We start from the raw sequence: 14,271 nt of genomic DNA on the forward strand, positions 1-14,271 counted from the left end.
AACCCAGTTCAATCAAAGTTTAGTTCCTATGGCCAGAAAGCCGTAGCTGAAGCAAAAAAGTCCTCCCAGCTAATCGAGTTTGCTCGGAAATATCCGTCGCCTAAAGAGAGAAAACACCTTCTCGTATCTGGTGTTATAGCTAAGAACGCAGATACCTGGATTAAGTACGTCTTTCGGGAAGCCTACGGACTATCTGGTAAGACCTTGGGATCAGACTTCCAAAACTTCTTGCGAAAGTACGGGATAGGACCACGAAGACTGAAATTCCAAAACCTGAGACCGTAAAGGAGTTATTCTCCCGATATGAAGTCCTGAAGTCTAGTCACCCTTTGGATAATAAAAAATTAATAGAAGGCATCGGGGTCCTTTTACAGATCTTTTCTAAGGGTCATATGGACCGTCGAGCATTACGAGTAGGGATCAATAGTATTTTGTAAGAATCTGGCTGCTTTAGCAACCCATCTCGTGAAGTTCTTCCGCAGAAGCCCTAAGAATCATGGCGCTTTTTTTACGTCCTTCGAAGTCAATCCGTAGCATCCTAGCTTTTAACCCAATAGCTCCTGAGGCTCGAGAAGCAAAGTTCTTAGTCATCGGATTTCTTACATGACTTACATAGTTTTCATAGAATGTAGTAAAGGGTTCGTCAATACCATCTGGGTATGTATTCCGTAAGAACTGATATAAGGCAATTTCCCCACTGTCACATCCAATGGCTATAAGCTGTTCAAGAAGCCACTTCCTAGTATCCTCGTATGAATCTCCGTCCATAATTTTCATATCCAGTCTTTGTGTGAATAATTGCGTAAAATCCGCATTACTTGCCCGACGGATAATCTGGACCAACTTATCCCTGGCAAGTCCCAAGGCTTGTAAAGGTTCACTCTCGTCGCCAATCTTCTTTATAATCTGTCTATACAACACGCTGGATAATCCTCTATATGCCGCTTTTGCAGAGAATACTTCACAGTTCTGACACTGGTTTATTACGATTGATGTTGACATGGCTATCTTTCTTTGATTATTCGCTCACTTAGTATCCTTCACAATCTTTTTTATATATTGTTATCTTTAAATACCTGTCATTTGTATAAAAAAAAATAACTGGCATTAAGGGATCGACCGTTGAAAAGACCGGAGGACCGGAGGACCAGAGGACTGACCATTAGGAAGCGCAGTCCTTGCACAACTTGTCCGTTAAGTCACTTGGGCTCACAGGCATGAGACATTCCCTACACAACTCAATATTAAGCTCTGCAAGTCTCGGGGCATGGTCCTCCAAAGTTCGTGGACGACCGGAAGGACCGGAGGAAGGTGTCCCGTTAGTCGTATCTTGCTGTAAGATAAAATCATCATATTCATCTTGGTCAGCCTGAATAGCGGCCCTGATTTGTTGTATATCATTAAAAGTTAACCGCTGGCCATCAAGATTTTCCTCATTATAGCGCGTTTCATTGATGATTTCCTCTATAAGCTCCTCCTCTTCAGAATGAACAAGGTAGTAGTCCTCAACTACCTCGTAGTCACTCTCAACCAGTCTATGATACGTTCTAGTACCGTGTTGAATATAGCGTCCTGTATCTGTATTTAAATATACAGGTTGTTCCTGGGGTGGAGGCGGTACGGTTTGTCTACGGACAAGCCTTCCATCGATATAATCATGGGATTCCATAACTATTCGATTAAAGGTATCTCCACCAACACGGATTGGACGTCCGATTATAGGATTAGTTATATAAGGGTATGACATGTCTTTTTTCTGTACGTGTCTACATACCTAATTGTTATCTTCAATTTACAATAACCAAGTGACATCGTCATCAGTCCTTGTCAAGGCAAATATGGCATAGTAGCCTTTATCTTTATTAAATTTATTCAACGAACTTACAAAAATAAAATAAAATTTTCAAAGTACAAAAAAGAAAAATAAAATTAACTAAAAACAAAACTATATAGTCTCCAAAACAGTAATAAAGCTATAAAATTAATCTGAAAAAGAAAAATCGCATAAAACTAAAACTATCCTGATCCCCCGCCAAGATATATTCCAACCTAAGAAGAAGCAACTATGCAAACAAACTAACGAACAATGCGCCCATTATTAAAATCGGCACACCACCCTGCTAAAGCTGTTAGTAAGTTGCACCGTTAGACGACCCATAAAACCCGAATAGTGATTAAACCAAGGCAAACCATATTTCATCGAGTTCTTTAAATAATCAACGTCGGAGTCACGTGCGGCGTCGGAAAGGGTCGGAGGAGGTAAAGTTGAGAAAGGTAAGTACGTAGACTTTGGCAAATTTGAAGGCCGAGAAAGTTTGAGTTTATGAGTAATATTCATCGCGTCTTCCCATTTAGATTTATCATAGGAGCGCGGGAGCCAAATTCGTTTTCTAATCTTTTGGATAAAGTGATTGTGGATAGCAGAGATAACCTTCATCGCAGAGTTACGTGGAATAGAAAGTTCTTCAAACAATTTGACAAAGGATTTCGGAAGGCAGCCACGGACAAGGCTATATGAAGTCCAATTTGAAGAAAAAAAGGACCAACAAGGAAGAGATTTAAATTTGTTAATAATTAAAAAGGGATCTTTCTTAACAAGATCACCAGCTTCTTGAAGTTTGTTGATAAAATGATGTTGGTAGGAGAGGAGAATCTGTTCCATAGCGATTCGTCTACATTTGCACATAAACAAGTGCATAAAATCTTCCTTGGAGTCGAGGCACGAACGACACAATAAGATGTCAATATACAAGTCCGGGCGAATTCTTTTAAGATGTTCCAAGGTAGGCAAATCTTCCAAAAAGAGTTTGAATTTGAAGGTGCGATGAAAGGAAGCATGAGCACGAGTAAATGAAGCATCATGCTGAGGTTCGGAGTTTAGCAAGAACCAGGTAAGATCCCAATCAATCACGAAATCTGAGATAGAGGATAAAGCAATGGTAAAGTTAAAACGCGATAAACGCGTTAATCTATGCATCCACAGCATTTGCGAATATTGCTTAAATAGGCGTCGTGGGTTGGATTCGCATAAAATATCATCATATTTTAATAAGAAATCGTGAGGAGATACTTGATCCAGATCAGAAAGAAGAATTGCTGAAGAAGAAATATGCGCAGAGTTGGCCAGAGAGTCCGCGTAGTCATTATAGAAATTACCAGAGTGACCTTTCACTTTAACAGCCGTGACGGATAAAGATTTGGAGGAAATGAGACGTTCAATAATAGCCCAGAGTTCAAAATTGGTGGTCTTGTAATAAAGCCTGCTATTGGAATAGGAAAAGGTAGCACATAGACGAAGACCATCCCTATAAAAAATATGGATACTGTTAACATACGGTATTACCGTATTTTGCGAACAGTATCATTACAGTATCATTAAAGTATTTTAACAGTATTTTCACATACGATATACATTCGGTATTTTGCACACCGTATTATATACACGGTATTTTTAAATAGTGAAGATTTGTATACTTTATACTTATATACAGTATTATATCTCGGTTTATAACGTATGTGATTATTTGCGAACAGCATGGTATTCCAGTTTATAACGTACGTTTTATACTTGTTGTTATTTGCGAACAGTATTATACCTCAGCTTATAACGTATGTTTTATACTGGTGGTTATTTGCGAACAGCATGATGCCTCAGTTTATAGCGTATGTTTTACACTGGTGGTTATTTGCGAACAGTATTATGCCTCAGTTTATAACGTACGTTTTATACTTGTTGTTATTTGCGAACAGCATGATGCCTCAGTTTATAACGTACGTTTTATACTTGTTGTTATTTGCGAACAGCATGATGCCTCAGTTTATAGCGTATGTTTTATACTTGTTATTATTTGCGAACAGTATTATACTTCAGCTTATAACGTATGTTTTATACTGGTGGTTATTTACGAACAGCATGATGCCTCAGTTTATAGCGTATGTTTTATACTTGTTATTATTTGCGAACAGCATGATGCCTCAGTTTATAACGTATGTTTTATACTTGTTGTTATTTGCGAATAACGTATGTTTTACACTGGTGGTTATTTGCGAACAGCATGATGCCTCAGTTTATAGCGTATGTTTTATACTTGTTATTATTTGCGAACAGTATTATACCTCAGCTTATAACGTATGTTTCATACTGGTGGTTATTTGCGAACAGCATGATGCCTCAGTTTATAACGTATGTTTTATACTTGTTGTTATTTGCGAATAACGTATGTTTTACACTGGTGGTTATTTGCGAACAGTATTATGTCTCAGTGTACAACGTATGTTTTATACTGGTGGTTATTTGCTAACAGCATAATATACGCATATTTTATCATATTTGCAAGTATTATTACTACGGTATTTTTATATATAATATTTATATATTTAACATGAAAATTTGTCCTTATAATTATTAAATTTTATTATTAAATTAAAAATACTATAATCAGATATAGAAAAGTTAGAAGGTACAATTTTAATAGTGATAAAAAAGATAAAAAAATAAAATTAGTAGTAATAAAAAATTAATAAAAGATGAAATTAGTAGTAATAAAAAGATGTAGTTAGTAGTAATTAAAGATGAATTAGTAGTAACAAAAGAATGAAATTATTAAAGATTAGATTAGTAGCGATAAAATTAGTAGCAATAAAAAGGAGATACAATTAGTAGTAATAAAAAGATAAAATTAGTAAAATAAAATTAGTAATGATTAAAAGAAGACAAAACTAGTAGTAATAAAAGAAAAGGATAAATAAAGACAAAAAAAAGAAAAGAAAATAAATGACTGTACCTACTTTATTAAGTATATAAACATGTCTATATTAGAAAAGTTCAAGAAGTCAAAATAAATAATTAGTAATAACTGAAAGTTAACCAATATAAAAAACTATTATAACTTCACAATTCTTCTTAAATAATAAAAATAAAACAAATAAATGTAATATCTGAAATAATAATAACTTGAGTAAAAAAGCAATGATAAAAAGAAACAAATAAATGTAATATCTGAGATAATAATAACTTGAGTAAAAAAGTAAAAACAAAATAAAAGAAAGAGTTTGTATTTTTCAAACTTATATTATTCACGTTACAAAAACAAATGATCTGCAATCATCTATTGGCTAATTTTCACGTGGTAATCAACACTGATCAGCCAATAATTTTGTTCTTACATTATAGATTTAATTAACCCGGAAAAAGACGGTAAATAGCCTATAGTCCTATACAATAATCTATACAATAACCACAAATGTGCATAATTTGATCAGAAATATGATTAAAAAGTTCTAAGTCCGATAATTACGATTGTTAAGATACCGCTCAACTTTAACAGTTTAACTTTTTAACTGTATAGTTGAAAGCATGATCGATAAATTAAACAATGACAAGAAAAGTTCGCGAATTTTCCTTGGTACTGCTTAATTTTTTTAATTTTTAAGCAGTATCAAGAAAATTCGCGAACTTTTCTTGTCATTGTTTAATCGATTGCTTTGAAAAAAACAATGGTATACTTTGAACAATCCAAGAAAAGTTCGCGCGAATTTTTCTTGCCATTGTTTAATCAATTGCTTTAAAAAAAAAAACAATGGTATACTTTGAATAATAGCAAGAAGAAAAGTTCGAGCGAATTTTTCTTGCCATTGTTTAATCGATTGCTTTAAATAAACAATGATATACTTCGAATAATAGCAAGAAAAGTTCGCGCGAATTTTACTTGCTATTGTTTAATCAATTGCTTTAAAAAAAACAATGGTATGCTTCGAACAATAGCAAGAAAAGTTCGAGCGAATTTTTCTTGCCATTGTTTAATCAATTGCTTTAAAAAAACAATGATATACTTTGAACAATAGCAAGAAAAGTTCGCGCGAATTTTTCTTGTCATTGTTTAATCGATTGCTTTAAAAAAAAACAATGGTATGCTTCGAACAATAGCAAGAAAAGTTCGAGAGAATTTTTCTTGCCATTGTTTAATCAATTGCTTTAAAAAAAAACAATGGTATGCTTTGAACAATAGCAAGAAAAGTTCGCGCGAATTTTTCTTGCCATTGTTTAATCAATTGCTTTAAAAAAAAAATGCTACTTTGAACAATGGCAAGAAAAGTTCGTGCGAACTTTTCTTGCCATTGTTTAATCAATTACTTTAAAAAAAACAATGATATACTTTGAACAATGGCAAGAAAAGTTCGCGCGAATTTTTCTTGATACCGCTTAATCTTTAAATTAAAACCTTAGTAAATTACTTTACAGAAATTTCAGTTAGAGTTACGGTCGATATAAAATCAATGTCGATTCTATATTGATCAGACGTCACCATGATGTCGTGATGAAAATCGATTCGACATCTTTAAGTTGAACTTAAATACGTTGATTCGATGTCTATTCGTTTACTAATCGTAGTGATATCGATTCGACATCGAATAACTACGATTAGTAAACGAATAGACATCGAATAATAACATCGCACTTACATTGTTTCAATATTAAGTTAATGTCGAAAAATGTTTATTTTTCCCGCCTTGTGTACATTAAGTAAACATCGAAATGACATCGAACAGGTGTCTATTTGACGTCACACAAACATTATGCGAATCGAGATGACATCGGACGAGCGTTGATTCGACGTCAATCAAACATTCGACATCAGGACACGATGGCTTAGTGTATTTTATTCTAAAAGAAATAAAACGAAAAAAAAACCTAAAAGGAAGTTTATTGAGACTTTTTTACTCATTTCATATATACCAGCATTGTATGTAATGTGATTTTCATTTATTAATTAAGGTTTAATACTAGTTATTATTACTATTATAATACACGGAATTACTATTATAATACATGGAATTATCTGGTGTACTGACAGTAGTACTTTGACTAGTATTACGAGGTGGGTTTTCTAATAACGCCTGCGTTATTAAACTTTTATTTACAATCATAACGTTCCTTAGGTTCAATAAAACACGTATAAGGGATTTAGTGTTTGTTAAATGTGGCGATATTGGGATTTCAGCATGATCAAGATGGAAATATCGCGGTATACCACCTAGATCCTTTACCAAAACATTTAATCGCATATCTAAACCAGCAATTTGAATACCAACAACTCCAAATTCATTACCGGCCGGTCTACATAATGCGTTTATAGCACTTGTCCCGTCTATCATTTCTCTCCACAATTTTACATCATAATCATCTTTTTTTTTTTCGCTACATGTAATGCGAGAGCTTTCAACATAAATCAACTCGATATCATTTGTGTCTTGCTTCATTATTCCCATAATATCGGGTTTTTTACCGATTCGTTCTCTATCGATCCCTTTATTTTTTCGAATCTTGCTTGCAATACTCTGACGTTCTGCACTGAAATTTGATAAAAATACACACTAAGTATCTGAGCCATGGTTAAAATAGTAATCACGTGACTACTTACATGCTTGTACAGATATAACCATTTGGTAGGTTCGCCAGGCTTGCACGAAGTAAAGGGACTATAACATCGGTAATATAAGTTCCTTCGCTCTGTTTATTACGGGAAGTACTTGTCGCATAAATTGGACTACTCCATATTTCGCCACTAGGTAAAATAAATATCGGAAAATGTTATCATACAATTACTATTTATATAATGAAGTTATTATTGAAAAACTTACAGTACATCTAAAATTCGACCTGTTATTTTTAATAGATCAGAATCATCTTCTTTCCATTTATTATCGTGTTTGGCATTTTCCACGATTTTATGAGTAGACAATACTTCAAAATTTTCTAAGAAATCCTCACATTTTTTTACAACTAATTTGGGGGGAGTACATTTCATTTTATTGCATGGTTCCTGTTGTTATAATGAAAAAGAATGAGTATGAATGCAATTCATCCAATAACACTAAATTGCTTCTCACCATAAAGATTGGTTTTAATTTGCGATGTAATCCTGTTACTATATACGAGTTATCGCTTAGAACCATGTTTGCTACAGGATCTCGCCACGTAAGATCTGAAAGAACGATATTCTCAACTGTTTTCTTAAGGGCGCTATAGAGAGGCCCATCATCATCACCCAAAGGATGCTATATAGAGAATACCTTTATAAGTATTGGTACGTATGATTATAAAAAATAGAAAAACACATACTTTAAGCTTTTCATTTAACATCTCAATATTTTTCTTTATTTCTTCCTCCGTAGTATCTGGCGTTGATTCCTTATTCTGAAATTATGATTGATTAGATCGTGATAAGATTTTCCAATCCATATATATATATATATTAAGAAATACTGTACCGTATCCAACACCTTGATCTTATTTAATCCTAATATGCTTTTATATCCGCTTTTCATCTACGACAGTTAATTAGCAAATATCGATATAATATAAGTTAGTGACCACATTAATTTTATGAATATTAAATTTTGCTGCACGTGCACAATCATGTAATAGCTAAGATAGTCACGCACAGCTAGAGGAGAGCAGAAACCCTCGACATCTAAAGGATTTGTTCCTAACAACATCGCTCTTCTGGGCCGGCATCCCCCAACCTTCAGCAGTGACAACCAAAACTACTATAACACATTACACTGCCGTAAATTCATCAGTTTGCACAATAACGAATATTAATGCGCCTATTATTACTAACCTCCGTTAAAACCTCCATCACACTTTCTTTTCGTTGGAAATCTCTTATTCTTTTTAACGATGATTTAACCGCACTTTCTACTATTTTTATAACTTCTTCATATGGAAGTAAGTCATTTCTGTTCATTGTCTGGTATATAACGGTAGCAGAACATATAGCATCAAGAGGTCCTTCTAGTAAAAGTTTTTCAACCTTAGCTGTTACTAAACATGACATTATAAAAACTATTAGAGAAAAACGTATTGATATATAAGATATACAATATGAATACAGTAAACAATTAAAAGTCACCGAAGCTCCTTTTACTGCTCTTTTAAATGATATGTTGGGTCGAGCATAATGATATGTTGGGTCGAAACATAAGAATATGCATAAGAATATGCCTTTTACTGCTCTTTTAAATGATATGTTGGAGCATAGCAACGCCAGAAGTTGGGGGTGATGCATGTAAGCAAATGGCTATTTTTGTTTCACAGCGCCTATATGCATTGTGGCGGAGTGGAGTGAATTGATTGATTGATTTGCTGATCGGGTTACACCAACAATAAAACATGTGATCAAAAATGCCGAGTATAAAGAACGTTAGAGCTGATTCGAAACGTAATAGTAAAATTTTCACAAAAATATATAGTTTTATTAAATCATTACAATAGATAGAATGTTTTTATGTTTCAAGGACGAGGCGACCTTGCATTATGCAAAAGAGAAGATAGAAAAGAGAGAAACGAACGAAAATAACGATTGTACGATTGTACAATTCATAAATTCAAAAATTACTCGAAGGTATTCAATATAAAATAAAGTGAAATAAGGGTACAATCAATCGAGAAACTAGAGAAGAAATAGCAGATGTGGAAAATGAAACGAATACGGACATTATGGAGTTAAAAGGATTTTATTTCTTTTCAATCGCAATATTGCGCTAACAGTATCGACAATATCATGAAAAAAGGTCGTTTTTTCAACTTTAATCTTCAAAACAGCGACAATCCAAATGTCCGGAAAAGACAACAAGCACGATTTGAACGCAAATGTAGGCAAGTTTTTCATAAGTCTGATCTTACAGCTGACGCCTCACTTGAAGATAAACTTTTAGCGTCAAAAAGAAAAGGTTTCCTATTTCAACAATCACAAAATTTCAGAAAGCCGATTATGCATTTGAAATATAAGAAGAAATTTCAGGTTCCACTACAGCGTTACTATACTTTTCAGCTACCGTTCCTTGAATCCTCAACACTACCCGAAGTGCAACGAGAAGTACTACTATATTGCTAAATACTTCGATTCAAATGTCCATGGATCTATATTTGATCCGTCTTATGAGATAACAAAATGGCATCATCATCGATCGAGGACAACATTATTAAATCTCCAACGGACGACAATAATTCAACACCTGTCGTCAATACTTCAGTTGCTTTTGCTGATCCCTCTGGTTCTTCTTCATCTAATACTACTTCGAAAGATGGTCAATTTCCCCTCCATCTTATCCCATTTATCCCTGATGAACCTATCTACAAGGGTGGTCTTACATATTCTAAATTATCTAAGAAAGATAAGAAAAATCTTCAACCGTTGAAAGTTGGTAGCAAACAGTAGATTATTGAAATTGAGGCCATTAAAGCCGCCACGACCAAGAAATCTAAAAAAAATCGGATAAAGCTAATACGGTTTCTAATCCCGTTCCTATCCGTTTGTTCCCGAAGAGCCCATGTATAAGGATGGCAAGCTACATTCTTCGTTATCTCATAATGAAAAGAAAACCCTTCGACCCTTACAAGACAAGTGGGTAGTAAACAGTGGGTAGTAAACAGTGGATTGCTGCAATAAGAGCTATAAAGCTACACGAGATCGCGAAACTCAACTTGCGACACGCATCGATGATTTGAAAGTTCAATGGGAAGACTACTACTGAAATCGCTCTCTATCGCGATAATTTGACTATCGCTCTTACTCATTATCAAAACGTTTGTTATGATTATCACACATACTTGAGACGACAACATTCTCCTATTGCATCATCTTCCTTACCTCCGACAAAAGGAAAAAAGAAACAAAAAGGTCGCGCTACCGACCCCTGATTTCAATATCAAACAGTTACAAATTTTAGAAGAAACAATGGACGAAAGCGGTCTCCATCTTGCTCTCACAGTACGGCATAATAAACTATATGAACCGGAATATGTTACTCATCAGGCGCCTCGTCAACTTAAACGGTCAGCCACTAGGAATTTTAATTCGGACTTGCATTACAATCTCCATATGAGGAAAAGGTTTCATCATTTTACTGAAGATTCAGCCTTGGTTACTAATTTTTGTTCGAACTAATAATTTCATTTTATTAGATGCTCTCCCTCTTTTTTATATTTATAGATATATTGGTCCTCTTTTTTCACCACTTTATAGTATTGAAATTTTTCGTATTTTTATATATATAGTATTATAGTTATATAATAACTTAGGTTTTTCTTTTTTTTCACTATTATGCGATTTGTTCTCTTTTTGTTTTTACAAATTTAACAACTTAAAATAGCGTTAACCACTCCACCTTTTACAGTATTCACAGGTGGCAACCTTATCTTATGGGTTGAAAGGAAAATACGGGTCTGCACTTGTTGTTCGATTGTTTATTTGTGCGTTTTATTACTTTTATTACCTATTCTACTTCGGTTGGGTTTTAGAATAGTTTTTATATAGTTCTAGTCAGGGCTCGATTTATTGGGCGACGATTCTACATTGTGTGTTTTTATAATTTATTAGCTTAAAATTATCAATGTATTCTCCTGGCTTACCTTAAAATCCTTAAAATAAAATAAAATAAAATAAACAAATTCTATATCACGTCATTTATATAAATTACCATTTATCACCATAATCAGATGGTGATGAATAACTATTTGTCACTATAAAATTTCAACTATAGCAATGTATTTTATTATATATTAATAAAGAAATTATCTAACTGTTAAAATACAATGATTTTATTACATAATCCCATAAACCAAACATCTTGACCCTAATCCTAACGTAATTATAATTCAACGTACTGTCCCTAAACGCAATTATAATGCCAACGCACACTGACCTTAACTATAACACAATAGATTTTTCCAAAAAAAAAATCGCCCGACAAAACCCAGTTGAAATTATTAGAATTATAAAAAAAAAAGGATCTCTAATAGATAGAGATATTCAAAAAACCAAAAAAAAACGAAAATAGAAGAAAAAAAAATGAAATCGCTAGTCGAATCATCATTTCATCATTATCACCGTCGTCATCTTCGTTGAAGTAGTATCTCGGAGAACCAGTATCATCATGATCGCTCGCTTGAATCGATTTATATATTCTCTGAAGCTTATATTCCCTTAAATAATTCTCTTCAATTTTTTTATAATTATAAATTGTTTGTCCCTCTTCTTTGGTCATAATGAGTCCAGTCTCAATGAGTTTGAGCCAAACTTCATACGCGGCATTACTTGTTGTAGATTTGAAAAAATTTATGTCTAAATTTGGAAAAGCGTCAATAATTCCCCATTCACGATTTGAAAGACTAATTAACTTTTCAATTCTCTTTCCTGTTTTTATAAAAATTGATATATCTTGAGTTTTAAATTTGCTAGAACTGCTATATTCAATTATTTTTTTATTCGTTTGATTTTTAATCGTCTCTCCCCTAGCTCTAGTCTTATATAAATTACAATAAACCTCTATTTTTTGATATATCATAAGAAAATTTACATATCCCCTAAACTTTCTTCTTCTTCTTATTTCCGTTTCGATATGCTCTTCAAGAATCTTGTCATAAACTTTTATTAAATGATTAACTAACGTTTTTATAGTATTTTCTTTTATAATATCAAAATCTGAATCAAGCTTTAAGAGGTTTGTTTCTGAAATGATTTCAGGAAAATTTAGTTCATTCTGAAAATCAATTACTACTTTCTCTCCTTCCTCCTCTGAATAATAAACTTTTAAAAAATCCTTGTTATTTTGATTCTCAATTTCAGCTTCAAACTCCTCCTTTGTTAAAGTACTTAACTTTTCTAACAACTTTTTAATATACAATTTAACGTCAATATTGTTTGGATTCATTGTAGGAGGAATAGTTGGTAGATTATCAAAATATAATAGGAGTTTGTGTAGATTTTTTGCCATTTCGATTGCCGGCGCGGTTAAGAATGATCTTAAATCAGTGGTTCTTGCTGTTGATGAACTTACTGAACTAGATCCCGGGGCTACATTTGCTGCTGGTAAAATTGTATTTTCTTCTTTATTGAAAAGTATTTTAAAAATTCCGAATTCTTTACTATCTAAAATTGCTTCTTGGTTTGATGATATATTAAGAGAATTTATACCAAGGCTTTCCATATTTTTATTTATATCTACAACAAATTTTACAATGTTCGATTCTAGAATTGAAACAGAAATAAACGTTTATTCTTATTAAAAATTTTATTTAATAATTATAAAAATTATATATATGATTCTACATACTATTTTGGCTTGATGTTACTTCTTGAACATTCACCTCTTGATGTTGACTTGTTGCTACTTCTTGATCAACTTCTTGATTAACATTCATCATTTGTAAGTAAGAATGTTCGGAAGAAAATTTATGAAAGAGGAAAATTTATTTATGAAAGAGAAAAATTTATGAAAAAGGAAAATTTATTTATGAAAGAGGAAAATTTATGAAGGGGAAAATTTATGAAAGGGGAAAATTTATGATAGAGGAAAATTTATATTTATGATAGAGGAAAATTTATGATTATGATAGAGGAAAATTTATGATTATGATGGAGGAAAATTTATGAACGAGGGAAATTTATGATTATGATAGAGGAAAATTTATGATTATGATAGAGGAAAATTTATGATTATGATAGAGGAAAATTTATGATTATGATGGAGGAAAATTTTATGATAGAGGAAAATTTATGAAAAATTATGAAAAAAGAAAATTATTTAATTATTTCCAGGAAGACAGTTTAAATAGCAAAAGAATGTATTGTATTGAGCGTATGTATTGTTCGAAAGTTGTTATTAATTTTTAATGGCACAAAGAATATATATATACATAATTTGTTTAAATCATGATGTAATAGGTTTCCTTTTAAGCATCTCCGTTTCTGGGGCAGTTTTTAAGCAGCCCCAAATTAATGGCACAAAAGAAGCAGCCCCGTTTTCTGGGCGCGGTTTTTAAGCAGCCCCAAATTAATGGCACAAAAGAAGCAGCCCCGTTTTCTGGGCGCGGTTTTTAAGCAGCCCCGTTTTCTGGGCACGGTTTCTAATTCCCCGATCCTACTGTAAACTGTATGTATAAATAAATTTCAAAAATAAATTTCACGTGATCATATAGAACCGCGGTATCTTTGGCTTACAGTAATTGGCATAACATTTGTTCTGGGTATTGATTGCAGATATTACGGAGTTTAAAGTTCATATATCAGATATTCGCAATTCCGCAATAATGCAATTAATTGTGGTATCACAGTACTGCAGATTAATTGCGCTTTGGCTATATTTCGTTTTAAAGGGCTTCGGTTTTTGCAAAAAATATACTTTGAACAATGGCAAGAAAAATTCGAGCGAATTTTTCTTGCCATTGTTTAATCAATTGCTTTAAAAAAAACAATGCTATACTTC

At 32.8% G+C, this 14,271-nt stretch overlaps 3 protein-coding genes across 3 annotated transcripts; 1 reads left to right on the top strand and 2 right to left on the bottom strand.

Moving 5' to 3' along the window:
• Positions 1-6,783: 6,783 nt before the first annotated feature.
• OCT59_000684 (uncharacterized protein) lies at positions 6,784-8,840 on the bottom strand (the record flags this gene model as incomplete). Its single annotated transcript, XM_066139023.1, has 8 exons — positions 6,784-7,351; positions 7,422-7,565; positions 7,642-7,823; positions 7,891-8,058; positions 8,123-8,197; positions 8,284-8,328; positions 8,446-8,526; positions 8,625-8,840. 8 exons carry the CDS (start codon positions 8,838-8,840, stop codon positions 6,784-6,786), a joined length of 1,479 nt encoding a protein of 492 aa, XP_065988462.1.
• Positions 8,841-9,956: 1,116 nt separating this feature from the next.
• On the top strand, positions 9,957-10,705 carry OCT59_000685 (uncharacterized protein; the record flags this gene model as incomplete). Its single annotated transcript, XM_066139024.1, has 2 exons — positions 9,957-10,205; positions 10,517-10,705. 2 exons carry the CDS (start codon positions 9,957-9,959, stop codon positions 10,703-10,705), a joined length of 438 nt encoding a protein of 145 aa, XP_065988463.1.
• A 1,094-nt stretch (positions 10,706-11,799) lies between these two features.
• Positions 11,800-13,207, bottom strand: OCT59_000686 (uncharacterized protein; the record flags this gene model as incomplete). The annotated part of the gene is made up of 3 exons (XM_066139025.1): positions 11,800-12,675; positions 12,844-13,034; positions 13,120-13,207. 3 exons carry the CDS (start codon positions 13,205-13,207, stop codon positions 11,800-11,802), a joined length of 1,155 nt encoding a protein of 384 aa, XP_065988464.1.
• Between the last annotated feature and the right edge of the window lie 1,064 nt (positions 13,208-14,271).

This window comes from Rhizophagus irregularis, chromosome 1, assembly GCF_026210795.1.
Source record: "Rhizophagus irregularis chromosome 1, complete sequence".
Taxonomy (NCBI): Eukaryota; Fungi; Glomeromycota; class Glomeromycetes; order Glomerales; family Glomeraceae; genus Rhizophagus; species Rhizophagus irregularis.